This window comes from Catharus ustulatus, chromosome 7 (genome assembly GCF_009819885.2).
Source record: "Catharus ustulatus isolate bCatUst1 chromosome 7, bCatUst1.pri.v2, whole genome shotgun sequence".
NCBI classification, from domain to species: Eukaryota; Metazoa; Chordata; class Aves; order Passeriformes; family Turdidae; genus Catharus; species Catharus ustulatus.
The window spans coordinates 27,410,739-27,430,373 of record NC_046227.1 but is presented as its reverse complement, the minus strand read 5'-3'; the positions used below and the strand labels follow the sequence as shown (position 1 = coordinate 27,430,373).

Below are 19,635 nucleotides of genomic sequence, written 5' to 3'. Positions count from 1 at the left end.
CATTTCCATGGGAGCAGAATCTGGTACAAACATGTGCCCTCCACTGCAGAGTATCACATATATCGAGAACAAGGAGAGACAAAAGCTTTCTCCAAGTAGCGGAATTTGGTCTATTTATAAATTAGTACACATCAGAAAGGGAGGCAGCTCATTGCAGTGGGAGCTGCAAAGACCATCACAATAGGTCTCCAAGTTCTCTTTATCATTCTTCTTTACAGCACAATAACACCAGGTCATTCCCCAAGCATCCTTGTGTCCAGTGAGAAACCCTTTAAGAATCAGATTGTTTACTGACATGAGCAATATATGGGCCCAGATTGACCAAGGGGAACTAAAGGACAGCTGCCTCCTGTCCCTTCTCCTCTGCTCTCCCTGAAGGCAGGGTTAGGTTTACCCCAGGTGCCTTCTTGGGACCAAATGGCAAAATCTTCCAGATGAAAACCAAGGACAGGATACCACAGCTCTGGCAATTTTTCACTGTTGTGTCAGAGAACATCTCTGTAACCTTGAACACATTCTGTCTCTTCCTCTGACACATGAGACTTACTGAAGAGGTTTTATATGTTTTATTTATAATTTAAGATGCTGTGAGCCCAGAGCCACTGAAATCCCTTTCTACTAAGGTTAAATAGGAGTTTGACAGATGCCAGGAAAAAAAATTTGTATAATCAGGTGATGAACACACAGAAAGAGTTCAGGGTTGCTCTGCTACTTATTTGTCTCCACAATCAACTTTTCTCTACAGAATTTAGTTCTTCTCTAATTAATGTCCTCAAACAGAAACAAGGCCTTTACTTAGGCTGGATCACTTAGCAAAACTCATGAATGTGAGCAGTTCTGGTCAGGGACTGCTCTTTAAACATGTCTCACCAGTCCAGAACCTGCCTGTTCTGAACAAGATGAACACACGCACACACGTGTAAATTCAGTAACAAGATCCAGCTCAATCTAGCATTACATTATAGAGCCAGTGAATTGCAGCACTTAATCCGAGTAACAATCAACATAACTATTAATTTGCCAAGTCCTTACTGACTGAAAGGGAAAAGGTTCAAGCTCTCATGGTTATCCATAAAATGAATGGTCAATTAAAATAGTTGTAAATGCAGGATTCAATTCGTCCCTACGCCCAGGAACAGGGATATACGGAGGCGTTACCACCGCCTTGGCTTTATTCTTCCAGCAGCTCCCCTCTTTCCAGAGAGACTGTCCGTCACGTGTAAGAGCCTGTGGAGGCTGATGCAGGAAGATAGTCAGGAGAGTCACCAGAGCCGGGCTTGCTGTAGGACAAAAGAACGTGCGATCTGTGACCGGAGACAGGGAGTCCCGAGGTGGCCAGTCTAAAGAAACGCTACCGGATATGGAAAATGAGGGATCCCAAGCACCGTAAGAGGAAGCCGAGGGCTAATCTGAGCCCCGCTCGGAACTGCCCGGCACTCTGGGGAAGGAAGGGCGCAGGGCCGGGGAGAAGGGCGGGCGCCGAGAGACGAGCGCCCTAAAGCCGAGGCTGCGCGGACCCCCTGCCCTGTCTCCTCAGCACCGCCCGCTCCCGGCCCCGCGGGGCCGCCCCGCTCTGTCCCCTCAGCCCGCCCGGGGCGGGGCCCTCGGGGACCGGGGACCCCCCGCTCTGTCCCCTCAGCGCCGCCCGCTCTGTCCCCTCAGCCCGCCCGGGGCGGGGCCCTGAGGCCGGTACCTCGCCCGAGCCGCGCCCGCCGTTGCCGTGGCGACGGGCTAAGCCAGGCCTGCGAGCGGCGGGCGCCGAGGGGCCGGGCTGGAGCCGACCCGCGGCTCGGCGCTGCCGGGGCGGGCATGCACAACAAAGGCGGCGGGCGACTCGTCCCGGGCGGGCTCCGCAGGTAGGCAGGTACGGGAGGCGGGCGGGCGGGTCCCTCTCTGCGGCCAGTCCCGCAGTTCGTGTCCTCACCGCCCTGCTGTGTGAGGGGAGAGCGACCGGGGAGCGAGCTCCTTCCTCATCCTCAGCCCGGCCGCGGCCCCGCCGCACTTTGCGGACGCGGGGCTTCAACAAAGGCAAATGGCTGCGCGGTGGGGAGGCTGCGGGACCGCTCGTGGAGCGCTTTCTGATTTTTCTGGGTGCTGGGTCTCGTTCCCCGGGTCCAGCGGGGCCCCTCGGGTGCTACAGGCAGCTCGGCGCCCAGCGCGGAGACCGGGAGGGCACACCGCTTCCCGAGCCCTTCCCCGGCTGACACCTGCTCGCTGCCGGGTCCCGCATGTGCCCGCACCCCGCACTCGCTCCGCTGGCGCAGCGCGGGCCGGAGCGCTCCGCCCGTGCCACGCTCCGGGCGAGCCCGGCCGCCGCTCCCGGCTCCTGAAACTGCACCCGCAGGGACAGAGAGCTTTGCAGGCGGCGGGATAGAGCCTTGGAGATGCCTGGGGGCTTTTTGTCCTGTGCAAGGTGGGATGTCGTGTGCTGGTACGGTACTAGGCTGAGTTCAATCGTTGGGAAGGGGGTGGCTGGGCAGCACCTGGCTCTTTAAATCTGCGAGGTCCCAGTGAGTCATTTCTTAATTAAATTCCATGTGATTTCAACTCCAAGATGCATTCTCCCAAATTCATAATGGGTTTTGATACCTGACGTGTTAGCAAGGGCATCTGTTTGAATCCATAGAGGCACAAGTTTTACTGCATTATTGAAAACAGAATTGCCTGGAGGAAAATGTCTAAAATGTGCTCCTGCCATTTACATTGACACTGCAGCAAAGCAGTGCTGGGTGCATCTATACTTTAGCCTTTCCTCATTTCCTAGTCATTGTTGCACTGAAAAGCATTATAAACAACTCTGCTTGGTTGTTGGTATTATAGGAAGGCCTGAGGGCTTGATAATGGTTTCTTTCACTCGTGGCTCTAAAAATGCTTCACAGATATCAATTAAGACTGGGAGCACTGCTGCAAATCTGGGGAGGTTTTATTGATCCCATTTTACGGATGAAGGAGCAGATAAGAGACCTAGAAAGATTTAAGTAAAATTCAGAACCTAAGTACAGATTCCAAATCCTCTATTCAAGGTGCTCTTCCCCACCTTACTTGAAAAAATTTTTTTCCTAATTTCACTGGGTGCTCCATGAGATGTTTTGGGCACTGACAGCCATGTACATTCTGGGATTTTGAGATACTACTATTGCATATTACCAAAAGTGATGTGCCTTTAGTGCCACACTTTTGAGAATAGTGGTTTATGAATACAGCAAGTCTCTCTTATTTGGTTTGTACTGAGGTAGAACCCACGAGCTCTATCGTGAACAAGGATGCATTAGGCAAGGCAGCATCCAGACAGCAAAGCATGCACAGAGCTGATGAGCCAGATACAGAAAGCCTGGGTGTCTGCGGTGGTTTCTTTGGTAGCCTCCCTCAAAAAGAGGCATGGTCTCTCCTCACTAAGGCTCTTTGAAGGGTATATTTCTAAAAGCAAAATAAGTGATTCCTATTGTAACTGCAGCTGCATAGACTCCTTATCCTAGCCTGGTTTTTGAGTCTGTCCTCTTGCTTTCATGGCCCAGACAGGAGATGGACTGTGTTTGAGATCTGGTTCACATCCTTAGACATTGCTTATTGATCTCCTTTAAGGCCTTTAACCAGAGAACCCCAGCTGCAGTCTCAGATTTAAGGCTTGCCTCTGTCTGTAGAGCACTGCACAAGATAACAACGGTAGCCCCAAAGCATTTATAAAGTTTTAAGCTCCTTAAGCTTCATCTGTGTAAGAAAAGCCTACTGCAGACTAGGTGGTGATGCACAGCTCCCAGTAGTCACAGAGGAAAGGGAAAGGAATGCTTTTATGGATTTTCTGAGTTCATTATCCATTGCATGCTTGCTGAGTCTGATTTAGTCTAACAAGATAGTCTGGAAATCCTGGTTTCTTAATATTTAAGTTTATAGGAGATCAAGTTGCACTTCAAATACAGCTCCCCCAACCGAACAACTACCCCCCAGCCTCAAACACCTCAGTGCTGCAGGTGCAAGAAACATTGCTGATTGATGGCAGGCAAGATACAGCATCACAGCTGGTTTCCTTTCCAGTGTTTCAGAGGACGGTTCTTTTGGAGGAGAGGCAGCAAGCATAGCTCCAGGGCCTCCATGGCTGGGCATCAGCCAATTACTGTCATATCAGATTAGCTCTATGGCACATCAGCTCACATTTATGTTAATACAGATGCAACATGACTGTTCCATAGTATTGATGGAATTATTGTGTTTACTGCCCTATAACGTGACTAATTGAAAGGGAGGTTCTGATTACAAAACTATGGACTTTGAAGGTGATTTCTTCTGCAACTTTTCATTTGGCCAGTTTGGAACTAAGAAATGAGCTACTAGAGGACAACCCAGTTTTTGCTTTCCATTGATGCAGTTAGTCTTTTGGCAAGCTCTTGGGAAAAAAAAAATCCTGTATCACAAAAGAAACAGGAAGATCTTAACGGGTTTTTTCCACCTTGCCAGGATCCTGTTGCAATATAGTCTGTGCTGGTGTCGCTGCTTCTTGGCTTATGACAAAAGATCTAACCTGGCTGTGCCCTGCAGGAGTGTAGCCCTTGGAACCAGCCTGGAGATTTCCTCAGCTGCCACTGCAGTGAGCACATTCTCCTTGTCCAGAGCAGCTTGGCAGCAGCAGTTGTGAGTGTTAGTGAGATGAGGAGGTGTCACATGCAGCACTCCATAGCCAGGATTGCAAAGCTGTCTGCAGCTTGATGAGCTTCCTGCTCCCATGTCACCTGCCAGCATCCAAAGGATGCGCCTATTTGTCTCTGGGAATAAACTGGGCACTCTGGCCAGCAAGTTTTGCAGTCACTGCTTCATAATTAGCCCAGTCTCAGCTTCCATCTGTTTGTCAGTTTGCAGCGGCCCTCACAGCTGGTTCCTGGCAGCCATTATCACCTTCCAGCACAGGAACAGCTTTAGCTCTGAGTCTTGGGAGGATGGACAGGTCTGGCAGGATCAGTGAGATAAGGAAAAATAACAAAGAGGTAGAAAACGGGTACATGGGCACAGAGAAGTAAGGTGAGAATGTATGTGACAATGAGGGCAAAATGAAGTGACAGGTGGAAGGCACCACAAATCCTGATTCTTCATGGGAGTCACAGACGAGGTGGGATGTGGAGAGAGTCAGGGAGCTCTGTAGGAACAGGGTGAGAGATCTCTGCTGCCAGGGATAGATTGCATTACAGCTGCCAGCCCACTGCCCGGGCTTCAGAGCTGTTCAGCCAGCCCGAGCCACTGCACAGGGCTGTGCAGCATTTGTTATTTTCCAGACATCCTCCTGTAAGTTACAGCAACAAAGGGTGAGTATCTCCAGGAACTGTGTGGGAATGAGGGCATCAGTAACTTTGTCCACAGTGCTGTCCCTGCTAGGGAAGGGCCCTGGGAAAACCAGTGGCACCACAGCAGGCACATGAGGAGGAGCGATTTGCTGCTCAAGGACAGAAAGGACAGTGGAAAGTCTGTGATTTCAGGAATTAGTTATGGAAAGCTGGGATCCTCAGGCTGAGGTAATAAGAATAGCTAGAGAATTAGGCAATTCCCATATTCATGAGATGACAGACTGCAGTCCCCTTGCCAAGGCTGTATTAAATACGCTAAGGGGCAGAGGAGTTTTCTGGCTTTGCTAACAGCTGCTTCAAGGTGAAGCACAAGGATAAAAAAAAATCTCCACTGTCTGCTGATATTCACTTTGCCATGTGACATCTCAGGGCCTGGAACAGCTCAGGGCCCTTTGCAAACCTTTTGGAACCTGTGTTTGAACAGTATCTTCACATTCTAGAAATAACTTATCTGGGGACTCAGTGGTACCTGTCCTAAGGATTTCTCTCCAGAAAGAGACTAAAGGTTCTAAAGCTTTTGAAAGAAATGCTGTCCTAGGTGGGAAGTCAAGGAGCAGCAGTAAATTTTTTCTTATAAAGAAAAGGAATGGCTTTGTGGTTTTAGCTAGAGAGAGTGTCTACGCCCTTGCCTTCTCTGCTGTTGAAATGCTTAAAGATACGTGTAAGCAGAAATCCATTTTTCCTTTGGGATGTGAAGCCTCAGCAGATGGTAGTGGGAGTTTGCAGGCTCGGTTCTTTGTCAGTGCTCGCAGAAGCAGCCTGACACTGCACTAGCTGTGGATGCAGTGCTAGAGCTGCTCCAGTCAGACACTGTGCAGCCCATCTTGTGGCTTCCCTGGCGTCTGGGAGCAGTGCTGGCAGTCTCCTGTCAGAAGTAATTTGTTTACCACACAGCAATCCTACTGTTTTTGTAGGCAAGTTTAGGAAACCAGTTAGCAACTGAAAGATGACAGTGGCTTTGACCACAATCAAGTGATTCACAAAACTCAGAGTACACACAGCTGAACTTTTCATGCAAGGTTCTTCCCCAAGGAAAAAGAAAATTAAAGGCCCTCAGACACTGAGCAGAGACAGCTCCATTCAGACCTAGCACAGAACTGATACACATTAGTTTCTAGTGTCACAACCTGTTGGAGCTTTTGTGTCAGATTTATTTACTGGCCTCCTCGCTTGTTGAAAGGACAACTTGCCTACCATTCCCTCTATTCAAGTCCTTGCATATCTTAAGGATCTTTACATCTCGAGCATCTTTCTCAGTAAACACACCTTGCAGAGAGGTCTAGAGACAGAGCAGTGGGTCAGAGTTTGGCTGTAGCAGAATTAGCACTTGGCCATGGCTGGTACTGGACTGAAGCTGAGCCCCCTTGGCCAGCAGGCTATCAGTGCCTGGAGACATCAATCAGCTCTGTGCTGAAATACTGCTGTCATTTGTGGTGGTGTGGCTGATCCTTCAGCCTGTTTCTGGGAGTAGACAGAAGCAACCCCTTCCAAGAAGAGGTGTCTTGAGAGACCCTTTCCAAGAAAGTGCCTTGTAAGAACCAGGGAGGTAACTGTTTCTCATAAAGGATCAATAGAATTTCACTGCTAATCTGTGCTGTGGTAGTTTAACCTGAAAAAAAACCCCTCAGGCCTGAACTGAGACCTCTCAGTTACAAGCAGATGAGAGCACTCCCTCAGGAGTCCTGGTTTGCGGTACTTAACTGTTTTGCACTGATGTGCCCCATTTTTTACCACAGCTGTTGCAACAGCTCTGTTCTCTGTGGACAATCAGGGCTCAGGTTTCCACAACATAAGATAACCTGTCAGTAAGCCCCAGTGTGGCACTTCTCCTATTTAAGGGTAAGATACAGCTTTGGAAATTGGCGCTTTATGATTGCAGAAGCCATATGTGCTCCTCATACATGTGTTGAGACCTCACAACACAGTACTTTAGCTTCCCTAAAAGCTCAGTATCACTGAAAACAAGCATCAGCCAAAGTCACAGGAGAAAAAAAGAATGAAAATCTGTTTTTGAAAGAGGAATGGGTTGGCCATTGACTCCTTTGTACTGATAAGCAGCCTCTGAGCTGATCAGCTTTTTAAGATTAAGGTGCATAGCTTGCTTGTTTGATCTGCCACTGGAGTTTTGGAACACCTTCCAACACGTACAGGAAGAGTTGATGTCTCATTCCTGGCTCTGAGAACGAGGTCTACTAACTCAACAGGCAGTCCTGTCTCTCAGTGAGGATCTTCTGCCCTTTATTCTGGGTTCTGTTCTTACCTGGGTACCACAGAGCCATGTGCCCGAGAGAATCAGTCACTGCTTGTCTGCACCGTGCTGTGATATTTCTGGTCACATGCAATAACTTTGCAACACTATTCTGGCTCTTAGCACACTCCTCAGGCTTTTCTTCATTAGAGAAATAGCATGAAGTAAATCCATAAAATAGAGCTAACCCAGCCAGAAAGAACTGCAGGCACTAGCATAACCCACAACCACACCAGCAATCCTGTTCATGCTTACAACAATGCAGCATGCATTAGTGCATACCTTAGATTTTTTTCGTGTAGGATGGCTTTTGACCTCCATAGGAAAAAGATCCCTACTCCTCCTGGCCTGCCCAGAGGGATGAGAGTCAGAAACTTTATTTCCTCTTTGCCTAGAAGCCATTCTCCTACCAGTATCTCACCTCCTTAAAGACTGTCAGAACACAGTCCCTTTTGAGTGAAGTAATATTCCGATCAAAACTCCAGTTATACCTCAAGCTAACGCTACCTTAAAGAGCAATCCCTCTGAAGAATATATAAATGTCATACAAATCGACTCAAAGTTGTAATAGGAAAGGCAGATGAGAGTTATATATCTGGAGAGAAGGTCTACTATTTTCAGATGGAAATCAGAAAAATGAGGGAGGTTGGCCGCTAGATAGGTAATTATTAAGAGGCAGATTTCCATTTGCTTTCCTTGCTGGATTGTTTTGAAAGATGCAAGCAGCTCTTTTTGGTGAAATGTTGAAGAACATTCTGTGATAATATGGCTTTTAAGGTGCTGAAGATTTACAAGAATGAGGCTTTTGTGCTGTTCACTGGTGAATTTGAATATGGTTACAGATGTGGGTATGTGTTAATAAAGTGGTTAAACTTCTGAAAGGCATACTGAGGTAAGGCCAGGTCGAGTTAGACCTCCACTTTTCCAGACAGTGAACAAGATACAACTCTTAGTCCATGGTTCTGATGCCTTGAGAGGCTACCTGGAACAGAGGCTAGATAATGTTAAAGGAATAAAACAGGTATTTATTAAAAGGCCTTCAAAGGATACACCTTGGGCAGTACAAGAGCCCGGCTATGGCTCCACCCCAGATAGACTCCAGGTCATGAGTTTTCATCCTTTTATAGGTGTTGGTCCATTTACATATTGGGGTTAATTGTCCAGTTACAGCTTCAAGTTATGAAGTCCCATCCTCCCAGATTGCTCTCCTGAATTTGCTGCTGTTTGCACTTTCTGGGCCTGAAGTTGCAACGTTGTCCTTGGTTCTTGGGCTGGAAAAGGATTATTTTGTATAACCAAACTGTGAAGAGAACTTGCTAATACTTTATACGAAGTTCAGAATTATATACTAATGCAGTACAGAGTCTGGAAAATGTGAAAGCTAAAACTTAAGGCATCAATTCCACCTGCAGGACCATAGTACACTAATTTGTAAAACAGCATTAACAATCCGCTTTGGATTATCTCTGCAGGTTACCATAATTATCATATGGTAAACATGTCCATGTGGAAGAGCCCTCAGCAGCACTGTGCATGTGCAGACTGGTGTTTGCCACACATGGTATTTAGGGGCTGCATCATCCTGCTGACATTGGCATAGCTTCCACAGGTAGAAGCCATGCACAGGGTGGGGTGACAGGAGATAAGAGGTTCATAAAGGTGAAAGCTGGACAAGCATGCTGAGATTAAATCTTTTGCTACACACCATTGATGGGGTGTAGCACCATCAATTTATGGTGCTACACAGCATAGATTGATTTGTTCCATCCAATGCCTCTCTTTTAATGGCAGTTTTCATCTCCTAGGCCCTGTGAACCAAACCTTGCATTTGCAGCCTCATGCCCCTGGCTGTCACCATAAGTTGCCTTTCTGGGTGCTGGTGTGGTGTCTGCACCTCTGCCTCATGCTGCAGTGCTGGATAGTTGGACACAATGCTGTGTGCAGTCATGAGGAATGTGCCTGTGCTTCACACAGCTCCTTCCACTCAGTGGGAATCAGGTGCTCAGCTGAGTCAACACAGGCAGTAGGGCCTTACACAGGATCAAGGTATCAAAGTTTGGGCAGTGAAAGTTGCTTCAACTTGAATTTCTGCCTTATAGCACAGCTCCAGCTCATAATTAACGCAGGACTGGAGCAGAGCTGTAATGGGAGTCCAAGTGGCTGTGACCTTGGGCTAGGTGATAGTCTTCCTTCAGCAAAGGATAAGGAGTTTATAGGAAAGCACAGAAAGATAGTTGAGAGTCTTACCAGGCAATAGGATAGCAGAAGATGCTCAGTGGAAAAGGTATTTCTTTAGCACCTAAGAGAGCGTGTAACAGGGGTGGCTGTGCCTGGGAGTGGGGAGGAGAGAGGAGTGCACACACACAAAGGCAGCAGGATAATGCAGGGGAGCTGGGAACAGGCAGGATGAGGTGACAGCCAGAGCTGATGAATGGCAGTTTTGTATTGGCTTGGGAAGTCCTTGAGTGGGAGCCCCATATACAAATGGCTGGAGCTTTTGAAAGTCAGCATATCAAGCACCAAAGCAGCAGGCATGCAGCATGACTTCACATGAGGAAGAGCTAGCAGCAGAATGCCTGGCTTCTAAAGAGGTTCTGCTCTTACCCTGTCCTGTCCTCTCTTCCCATTTTGCCATTCCTGTTGCTTTTGGAAGTACATAGCATTTGGAAAAAACAATGCCTTTATACAGTGCCTTTGGCTTCAGGAGAGTTCCTACAGTGTTGAATTCACCCCATAGATTTTAATTACTCTCCACTGTGATAGTAATGAGAGCCAGTGGAATTGTACTGATTTTATTTCCTTTTAATTTGTTATGATGCTCTGGATGCAGATTAACTTTCCCGGCTCGATACATATTATTGATTCATCCTGCCTCGTGTTGCAGTAAATGGCTTGAAGAGGGGTGGACTGATTTCACTGTAGCTTCTCCTGGTAGCTCTGTCCTCCTGATGCTGGCAGTAGCCAAAATCAGGTATCCTTGCTTGCTTCCTAGCTGATTGTTTACATCCATGTAAATGAGGGTAAACCTATGGTACTACTTCTGTTTGATGTACTGGCTGTGAGCACAGATTAGTGGTCATTTGGTGCCCACAGGGATGCTCCTCACCGATGGGAACTGTCCTGCAAGGAGAGGAGAGCTGCAGTCAGAGGTGTCTTCCAGCAGTGGTCCTTCAAGCACCCAGCTGTCCAGGAAGCCTTTGGCAGTGGCCACCCTCCTGTACCCATGCCCACATCCCTGCTGAGCATGGCTGATGGCCACAAGGTAGTTGTGGGGGTGTGGAGCAGCAGGAAGACGCTTATCCTCATAGCTTTCCTTCCATTGAGGGAACCTGACAGCAAAGCTGCTTGTGTGGGACTACACCCTACTGAGGGATCCTCCTCCACTTCATTTGTAAAAAGACCCCCACTCCTTGATGCAGAGTATTTAATGGAATATTTTTCTCTAGTCTTACCTCACTGAAGTTATAATGGGGATGAGGAACTGAGGCTATGTTCTCTTAATACAAAACCCTAACAGAGATTGAGATTAGGAGGCTGAGACTGTGTTGCTGCTTGTAACAGGGATGACTACAAGATGATCTGCAGTCTCATTAGCAGGAATTTGCTCCACAGGCTCAGTGACACCCCTGGCTCGGTGGAGCCAGGCTGGGTGTGCCAGTGCATTGCTGCAAGTGCACAACCAGTCCCAGACAGGAACCACCTGCTATCTCTGCACCACACAACCTGCTGCTCCCCACTGCTGGGGATTTTCTGGGCCTGGCTGCAGACCTGGTGCTCCACCTAATTGAGTCAGCTCACAAGGCAGTGCAGTGCTTGGAAGAAGTAGGGGTGTCTTCTGTTCCCTGTGGTGTTCCTATCCTACATCTTGGATAGGAGAGATTGAAAGAAGAAAGACAGAAGCTGGACTCAGCAGTCCTGCATCCCTCCACATGCCAGCCCATTGGCACAGACTGCAGCAGGAAGCCTGGTGTTCCAAGGCTCATCTTAGAAAGCTTCCTTATCCTCAGCCATGCCCAAAACACTACTTTGTGTTATTCTAACTCTGTGTCCTTAAAGCATGAGACCTCTGCCCCTCAGCAAGTCTAGAGGGACACTGACTGCTTGGCATGAGTGTCACATCACCAATCAGAGACCATTGGGTGTCCAAATGCAGTCATTGCACTGCCAATAAGTTGCCCAACAGTGATTATTGTCTGGTTGCTGATGATGGTTATCAGTGCCTTGGAGCCATTCCTTGGAGCAGAAACTGAACCTAGGCCAGAGCAGCTTTACCTGAAATTAAAGTCTGAACAGTCCCTTCAGATGTGAAATGTTACCTGCTTCTCTTGCAAAATAATCCAGCAGTTCTGTTGACAACTCTAATGCACAGGAACATGTGCACTGACCCTGCAGCAAGATAAAGCAGTGAAGAGGTAACTATCAGTTGGTTGTGTTACTCAGCTGACTTCAGGACTTGGAAGCCTATAGCTAATTAAAGCAGCCAACCAATTAACATTAAAACTGTTGAGTCTGGTCTGAACCTGGTGTATGTCAACATGGCTGTTGTAGCTGCAAAGGAAGCCTCAAATTTATCTGAGTGGGTTTGCACTTACACCCTTTATCTCCATCTTGCAGAAGATGCATTTCCAAACTTTTCCATGTGTAATTTGTCCATAGAAGTGGGGTGGCAACAATCCTGTATTTTACTTATCTCCAAAGATATCCTGTGCACCTGCTGGCCAACATTCTGCTTATGTGGGCTCTGGTACAGTGAGGAACTTCTCTCATCAGCTTCACAGAAGATACTGGGCAAAATACTTGGAAAATGCTTTATAGAAGATCAGAAAATAGCATTAAGCAGAAGAACTGAGTTGAATTGGGGCACAGTGAAAAGTCAGATGATTAGATCCCAAACCTCATCATCCTAGGAAGTTTGGGGCAGAATCCTGCAGACCCTCAGCTGTGGACACTCATCATGCATTAGCGCAGCTGTGTCACTGTGTCCTTGCACCTGGCAGCACTTCCCTGGGATACTTGGCATTCATTTAGGAGGAGCAAAAGCTTTGGGGCTTAGTGATTCACCAGAGAAGGTGCTTATGCTGCCTTAGGCAGAGCAGTACAAATACACATTTTTTGGCTTAGTTCCACCATATCCTTAGAGAAAATTAAAAAGCGTTTAATATTTCCTTTTCTTTTTGCTGTATAGACAAAGCCAGGTTTCAGACTTAGCTGGGCCAGCAGTGGCAGAGTGTGCCTTCAGCACACCACCACTGAGGACAGAACTGGGAGAAAGGCCCTTTTGCTCCCTCACTTGTACCCTAGAGAAACAAATGTGTCTCTTCAGGCAATTTACAAACTCTTCTGTGATCCCAGCCACTCCAGTGTCCCCAAAATTCTAGCCAGCTCAATTTCATCTATTTTATATCTCTTAGGTTAAAAACCCCCCAAAACAACAAACAAACAAAAAACCATCTAAATTTCCCTACTCTTGATTTATACCATTTGCCTTCCTTTCTGCCTGGAATAAGAAGTAGGTTGCTTTGTGCCCTTCTCTAACTTTTTTTCTCTATTTAGGCTGGGAAATGAACTCTATCCCAGCTAAAACCAGATGCATGTTTGAACAGGCTTCAGCTTCCACCCTTCCCCAAAAGGGTTTGCATTGAAATGGACTTTTAATATCTTCTTGAAAAAAATGGGTTTGTACTGGAATTGGTAAAACTCTTGTTTCCCTACTACTCTTACAGTCCCTACCTCACAGAATCACTTGAAAGAAAAGGGCATTTCCTCCAGGATTTGGGATTTTGTGTTTTTTGTTGTTGGCTTGGGGTTTTTTAAATAATAAAATCCTTTACTCTCACCTCCCAGTGGGAATTCCCTGAAGTACTCTTACCTGAGTGTACCTCGGGGATGATGCCTTGGTTAGAGAAAATGCTATAAATACCAGCTGGTCTCCTACAGGAGCAAAGCAAAGGAAGCCACATGGCAACTGCTGTTGTCTGGCAGGTCAGAGGGACACCATGCCTCCTGCACCAGTTCCTGAGGCAATTGTGCATCATCACTAGTCAGCTGCCCTTTTCCACAAGAGAACCAATGACTGTTTAAAAAAAAAGTGAGAAAGAAGGAAAAGTAGAAGGAAACAATGATGAAAGATCAAAAGCAGCTGCAAAGATGGAACTGCACACAGAGTTAGCTGGTGGTGGGTAAAGAGAGACATGTATGGGTCATGGGCTGGTCTGAAACCATAGTCCTGTCCTTGCCCACATACCTGCATTTCCTTGCCACTTCAGAGGGGAAGGCACAGTGTCCCTCAGGGCACATGGCCTTGGCCATGCCAGTTTGTGCTCAGGCAGTGGCTTGGAGCTCTTACACTTGAGCACAGGTCTCAGAATTAAATTAATTTCAAGTAATTACTCTTCAGTTTTAGGAAACCTTTCCTGACTTTCCTTGGCTCTCACAGACTGCCAGAAGAGTTCTTGCAGATGCTGGAAAGTAGTTTTATTTTGGCCTCTTACAGGTAATAGAGCTGAAACACAGGAATTAGAGTTCATGTCTGGGGAGATCAGGGACCAGACATCAGTCTCATCTGTTACCAAGTTACAGTTTGTTCACAGCATTTCCCACTCTGCAGCTGTGAGAGTTTCAGTATTTGCTTCATTCACACACTTCAGGGTGAGAAGTCACAGCTTCAGCTTGTGGCATCTCCAGTTGATCTTAACCTATGTCCACAAAAGAGTGTAAATCAATGTCCTATGACCTCCTGCAGAAAGGCAATTAACAGACAGCAGGAAGAGAAAGTGCTGCCTCCAATTCAAGGCAAGAGCGAGTTGGCTTTAATTTTTTAAACACTTTCACAAGTGATTGATGCAGCAGTATTTTTGGAGAGGAGAGGAAACCAGCAGTCTTCTGGTGCTATGTCAAATGTCTCGTGGTGTCAGTGGTACATCAGAATACTTTTATCAACATACTTCAGTCACTTGAGGCCTGGCTAAAATCATCTGCTCTGGCTAGAGCAAGAATGGCATCTGGAAGTAAAATTTCACCACCTGGAAAAAGAGAAAGCAATGGACTTCAGGGAGGATCTATAACTGTGGATAGTGGAGACCCCATACCAGCAGCTGGGAAGCTCCTGTAGGAGTATGTTCATTACATTAATTGTTTTTTCCTCTTTGTTTATTAACTACAATTCCTCTGACCTCTGCGGGAGGACATACAGGAAGAGGAGTATCAGCCATCTTATAACAGTCCCTTATTTTGCTGCTGCTTTACATGTTTATCAAAGGTTTTACCATTTACATCAGTGGAGTTGAAAAAGAGCTCTTGGTTCATCAAGTGGGACCACATTAAGTTAGCAGAATTCTGTTCCAGGGCTTCTGACATGCTTCCCAAATCCAACCAGCTACTGCCCAGGCTGTGAGCAATTTCATTCTGCTGGTGCTGACAAAAGCCTTGAGCAGCAGCAGAGATTGTGCCGCAAGATCCGTGTACTCAAATACTTCTTAGTGTAGCAGGCTGATTTATTTTCAAGCATAATGATCAGAAAAGCAAGCCAACACCCTCAGACATCCCTAGCTTGTGCTGAATACTGAAAACTAAACCTGATTCCAGTAAGAATTGTGAAAAATTGAGCCATTATATTCTGCAGAAGTTGATGGCTGAGGAAGAATGTTTCATGCCCTGGCAAATATCAGTGACATTAGCAGGCTGGCTTCCATTTGAGAGACGTGGGTGATTTTCGCAGCTGGATGACCTCAGCACCAGGAACCAGAGCCTCTCACTTCACATGGAGAAAGCCCTTCAATCTTTAACTAGCCAATCTTTGACTTCATCTTATTTAAAGATTTTAGGCACTGTACAGTGCTAAAGAGGATCTTGCTGAGCTCCTATTACCTCAACAGCAGCTGATATGTAATGAATTATTCAAGACTAGCCAGTTCCTTCATCAATTTTAATAAATCAAGTTTTCTACCATGTTCTCAGCAGTGCTGCCAGCTGGGATATGATGAGGTAAGCCCATTATTTCTTGGGGCCTTTTTCATTTGGTCCAGGTTTACATACCTGAGGGCCTTGGTAATAACCAAGGGATTAGCAGCTGACAGTGCTAACTTGGGGGAGGTCTACAATGAGCAGAAGAGACAGCAGAACTCCCCCAATCTCTCAGGAGTTCACAAAGCTCTGAGTTTGCACAGGAAAGATGGCTTTGCATCTGCAGAGAGAGACTCAGCTGCTACATGCTGACCCCCAGAGCAGAGTGTAGCCCTTCAGGCAGATGGCCTGGATACCACAGCAGCTGTGAGGCACTTCTCATCTTTCACACAGACTCACTCTCATGGAATTGCTCCTATGTCTCTAATATTTCTCCAGAGCAGGCACACTGTGATGTTTATGAACCAATCCTGTTTAGGAAGCACCTGTGTGCATCAGCCATCAATGTAACACATGCACACATTTCCCCACACAGCTATGAATGCATACACAGCTATTAATGTAAACACAAGCAGCATCTCTCCTACACTGCAGACATTTGATCCAGGCTGCTGATAAACTTCTTCACAATAGTTCCCACAGCCAGCACTGAGCTGAGCTGGTGACTGTTGTAGTGTCATTCCCTGAGCTTCTGCTCAAATGCAACAACAGAAAATGCTTCCTGACACTGAAGAGCTTGTAGCACTTTCTGTACATCTCTTGAATAGACAGGAACGCACTTCTCTCTGTTCATTATTAACCTCAAAATTGGCCATTCTGCTTTTTGATTCTTTCCTGGCCACATGGGAACCAATTTCATAATGGAGTCAAAGGCAAAAATGTGCTCTTCATCCCGTGTAGAATTTATTTCTATTACATGGTGCTGTACTGCATAAAGAGGTGATAAAGGAAGAAATGGGTCTTTGTCTTCTCCTTTGTAAACTGCAGATCACTCAAAGTAGGGTATTCTTCCAGCCCGGGTCTTGCAGAGGATTTAGCACTTAGGGTCCTTATCCCTCCTGTACACAAGACATGCAGTTTTACTGGAAAGAAGCAGAGGGTTCAGCCCAAACCCATTTCTACTGTGACTGCATCCAGCTCTGACTCTTCCTGTATTCAGAGAACTTTGAATACAGTTCAAAGTATTCATTGTCATGAGGACACAATCAGATAGCTGCACTTTACAGCACATGCAAGGAAGTCAGATATCTCCATAGGTGCTTTTATAATCATGTATTTTAGGAGTGGGAAGATGAACTACTGAGGAGGAGAGAGGCTGGACGCAAGCAATGCTAAGATTGAATTGTTTACAGTCTTGGTGATAAATTCAGTGCATGGATTAGTCCATGAGTATCTAACCTGCAGCATCCCTGTGGTGCATCCTCTCATGAATGTGCTGCTGGTAAGGCATCCAAGCACAGCAGTTTATCTACAGAGCTGGCACCAAAGCTCGGTTTGATTGATAGATGAAAGACAGACCTTGCTAAAGGAAGGTCACAGTTATGAGAGATTTATTGATTTGCTCTTTGGGAATGGACCATAAAAGAATGACACCTAATTGTAAAAAGTAAGGGGTGGCTCCTCACAGTGTATTAAATGGCAATAGCCATATATCTGTATTTCAAGAAGTGGGGGGAATGTTTGAGATCCTGCAACCATTGCACCTGCTGGCTCTTCAAGTCTGCCTCACACAGACAGAGCTGTTTCCTGTGCCTAAGCCAGTCCCCCTAATCATCACACCCCCCACTTCATTTTTGGAGTTATACAATGCTGTTTTTTAGACCCAAAGGATTTCAGCTCCTTTATGCCATCACTAATCCTGAAGCTCTTTAATTCTCCCTGTGTCTTTTTCCCCCCCAAATCAATTTTGTGCAACTCTTAGTTTGTCATTTTTATTTACTACTTTCTACTTTCCCAGTGTATACGCACCTAACATGCTTGTTCTCACCTTCTCAATAAACAAGAATCCTATTTTTTTTTCAAACCAATATATTTACTTTCCTCAACTGCAGGATTGTGGCTATTTGAACATTTGGGGGGAGGGGAATTTTCCAATCATAATTTGTATTTTTCTACTCAAATTTCCCTTTATTACCCGGCTCAGTTGTTTTCAGCTCTCTGAAGCTGACATTTTAGTGTTGTAATGAGGGGTAATTGGTTTGCACTGGGCTCTATTTGCACACAGCAAATGTAACTGTGTAGTGATCATTGGTAACTAAGCAACCAGTTATGTTTTATTTCTGTGATCAATTCCTTGCTATCTGTCAAGATTAAATCTAACACAGCATGTGTCCACAAGGGATACAACAATTTGTGGAGTTAAGAACCCATCATCTAAGAGCAACAGCAGCACAAGGCCCCTGAGTGACTTCTCTGACTGCAGTCTCTTAGAAACATGGAACCTTTTTCTTTCAGTGCATGGGAAAGCTTAATGGTCTTAGAATCTTGATGGTTGAGGTAGAAGAAGTTCATTGGCTGCCACATTTTATTCCTGTTATTCAGGCAGCGACAGCCAACCTCTATTTACCCTTTATCTGTTACAGCAAATTGTTAACATTCAGAGGCTCTCTTTGCTAGTCAGAAGGCCAAGTGTGACAGGCTTGAGTTGCTTTGCTCCTGTATCCTGGAAGGTCACCCAACAGTGGTCACTGTAGGGGAGCTTCAAAAACTCTTGATTTTCTACTCACTCATTTTATGGGAATATTTGTTTCTTCTGTTTAACTGTGGATAATACTCACCAGTTTCAAGGGCTTGGAGAACTCCTTGTCTGGAAGCAAGTAAGGATGGACACCAAGGTGAGGGAGAAGCAAAACAGGGCAGGTTGAGATGGGAACCTTGGAAAAGAGGTACAGTCCTACTGCACCTGAACAGGAAGGGGAGAGTGGGTCCCATAATTGGATATTTTTTCATCCAACAGGCCTCAGAGAAACTTGTAGATCCAACACAGCTCTGATGGCACCCAAGAAATACAGGCAAGCAGGTCAGAACAAGCACACAGCATAAGCCAAGTAAAGGCCAGGGCAAGGGCTTAAATCCAGCTCCCAGGCCAGTGGGTGGCAGGAGCAAGGGTGAAGGTCCCAGATGAGGCTGGGCAAGGTAATTAGAGGTATCTGTACAATGTCCTTAGCCTAAGCTTGGATCTGCTCTGCTACCCAAATTCTGTTCCAGAGGGATCACTAGGAGACATTTCATAGAAAAGAAATCCATCTTAGCTTCATGCAGGAAAGAAAATGTGGTCCATCTGGAGCAGGCTGTAACAACTCTTCCACCACTGTCTATCTGCAGCAAATGTTGCATGGTCCTTAGAAAGAAATCTTTAGAAGCTCCATCTCTAGACTCAGTTTGCAACTTTTCCTTGTTGCTGCTTGCTGAAAGAAGCCATATGGATTTTGTACTGAAGTTGCATAAATGCTAATATGCAAGTATATTTAGAGGTGGCATATGGGCAATAGTAAATGGGAATGAGTGGGGTTTTTGGTTCAGATTACACAGGCAAGTTCAGTGAAGCAGATGTGCCACTGTGTTAGTCAGAAAGCTTCATTATCTGGAGTCCCAGGTTCAGATCTCGATTGGGGATTTTTCCTGCACTTACTTGTGCTGGCTGACTTTGTCAACAGTACTAAGGTTTGTCAGCAGATGTAGAAAATCTTGAAGACTTCAGCCATTGTAAAATAACCCCCACAACATACAGTCTGTCTGGGTTATACTGTAGACCAGTCCAAGACAGCTGCCTTTATTCTTTGGGGTCCTGTACATGAATTTAGAAAAGTTATGTTGTAGTCTAGTAGCTGACAGAACAGCCTGACAGAATAGCTAGTAAATGTAGGAGATTGTTTTATTTTATTTTTTAAATCCTTGCAGAAAACCAGAAAGTCCTGGATATGTGGGAGTTTGTGGGCTTTGGTGTCCTCTGTCAGGGAGGGTGATATGACTCTTATTATCACAGTGTGTCACAGCTCTTGTGCCTGCCTAAGTCAGGGAGCAGGAACTTCCCCTGTGCTCAGGCAACAGGTGGATCTGAAAGTTTTGGACTGGGTCCCATCTGGCATCAGATAAGCTGATATCTGCATAGTAACTGACTGTGTTAAACCATCTCCTACTTTACTCTTTTTTATT

The 19,635-nt window shown here is 46.1% G+C and overlaps 1 protein-coding gene across 6 annotated transcripts in view; it reads left to right on the top strand.

Annotated features, from left to right (window-relative positions):
* The first annotated feature begins 1,101 nt into the window (after positions 1 to 1,101).
* Positions 1,102 to 19,635, top strand: part of LOC116998895 (myosin-M heavy chain-like) — a 45,365-nt gene continuing 26,831 nt past the window's right edge. For 2 of the 6 annotated variants that reach the window (XM_033065057.1, XM_033065055.1), the window contains exon 1: positions 1,102 to 1,386. Coding sequence is in view for 1 of the 6 variants with exons in the window: in XM_033065058.2 (XP_032920949.1) it covers positions 1,361 to 1,386 (26 nt within the window). In the remaining 5 variants the exon portion in view is untranslated. Of the gene's footprint in view, positions 1,387 to 1,773; positions 1,857 to 19,635 lie in introns of those variants that run through there. The other 4 variants (XM_033065059.1, XM_033065054.1, XM_033065058.2 and 1 more) reach the window with 3 other exon arrangements.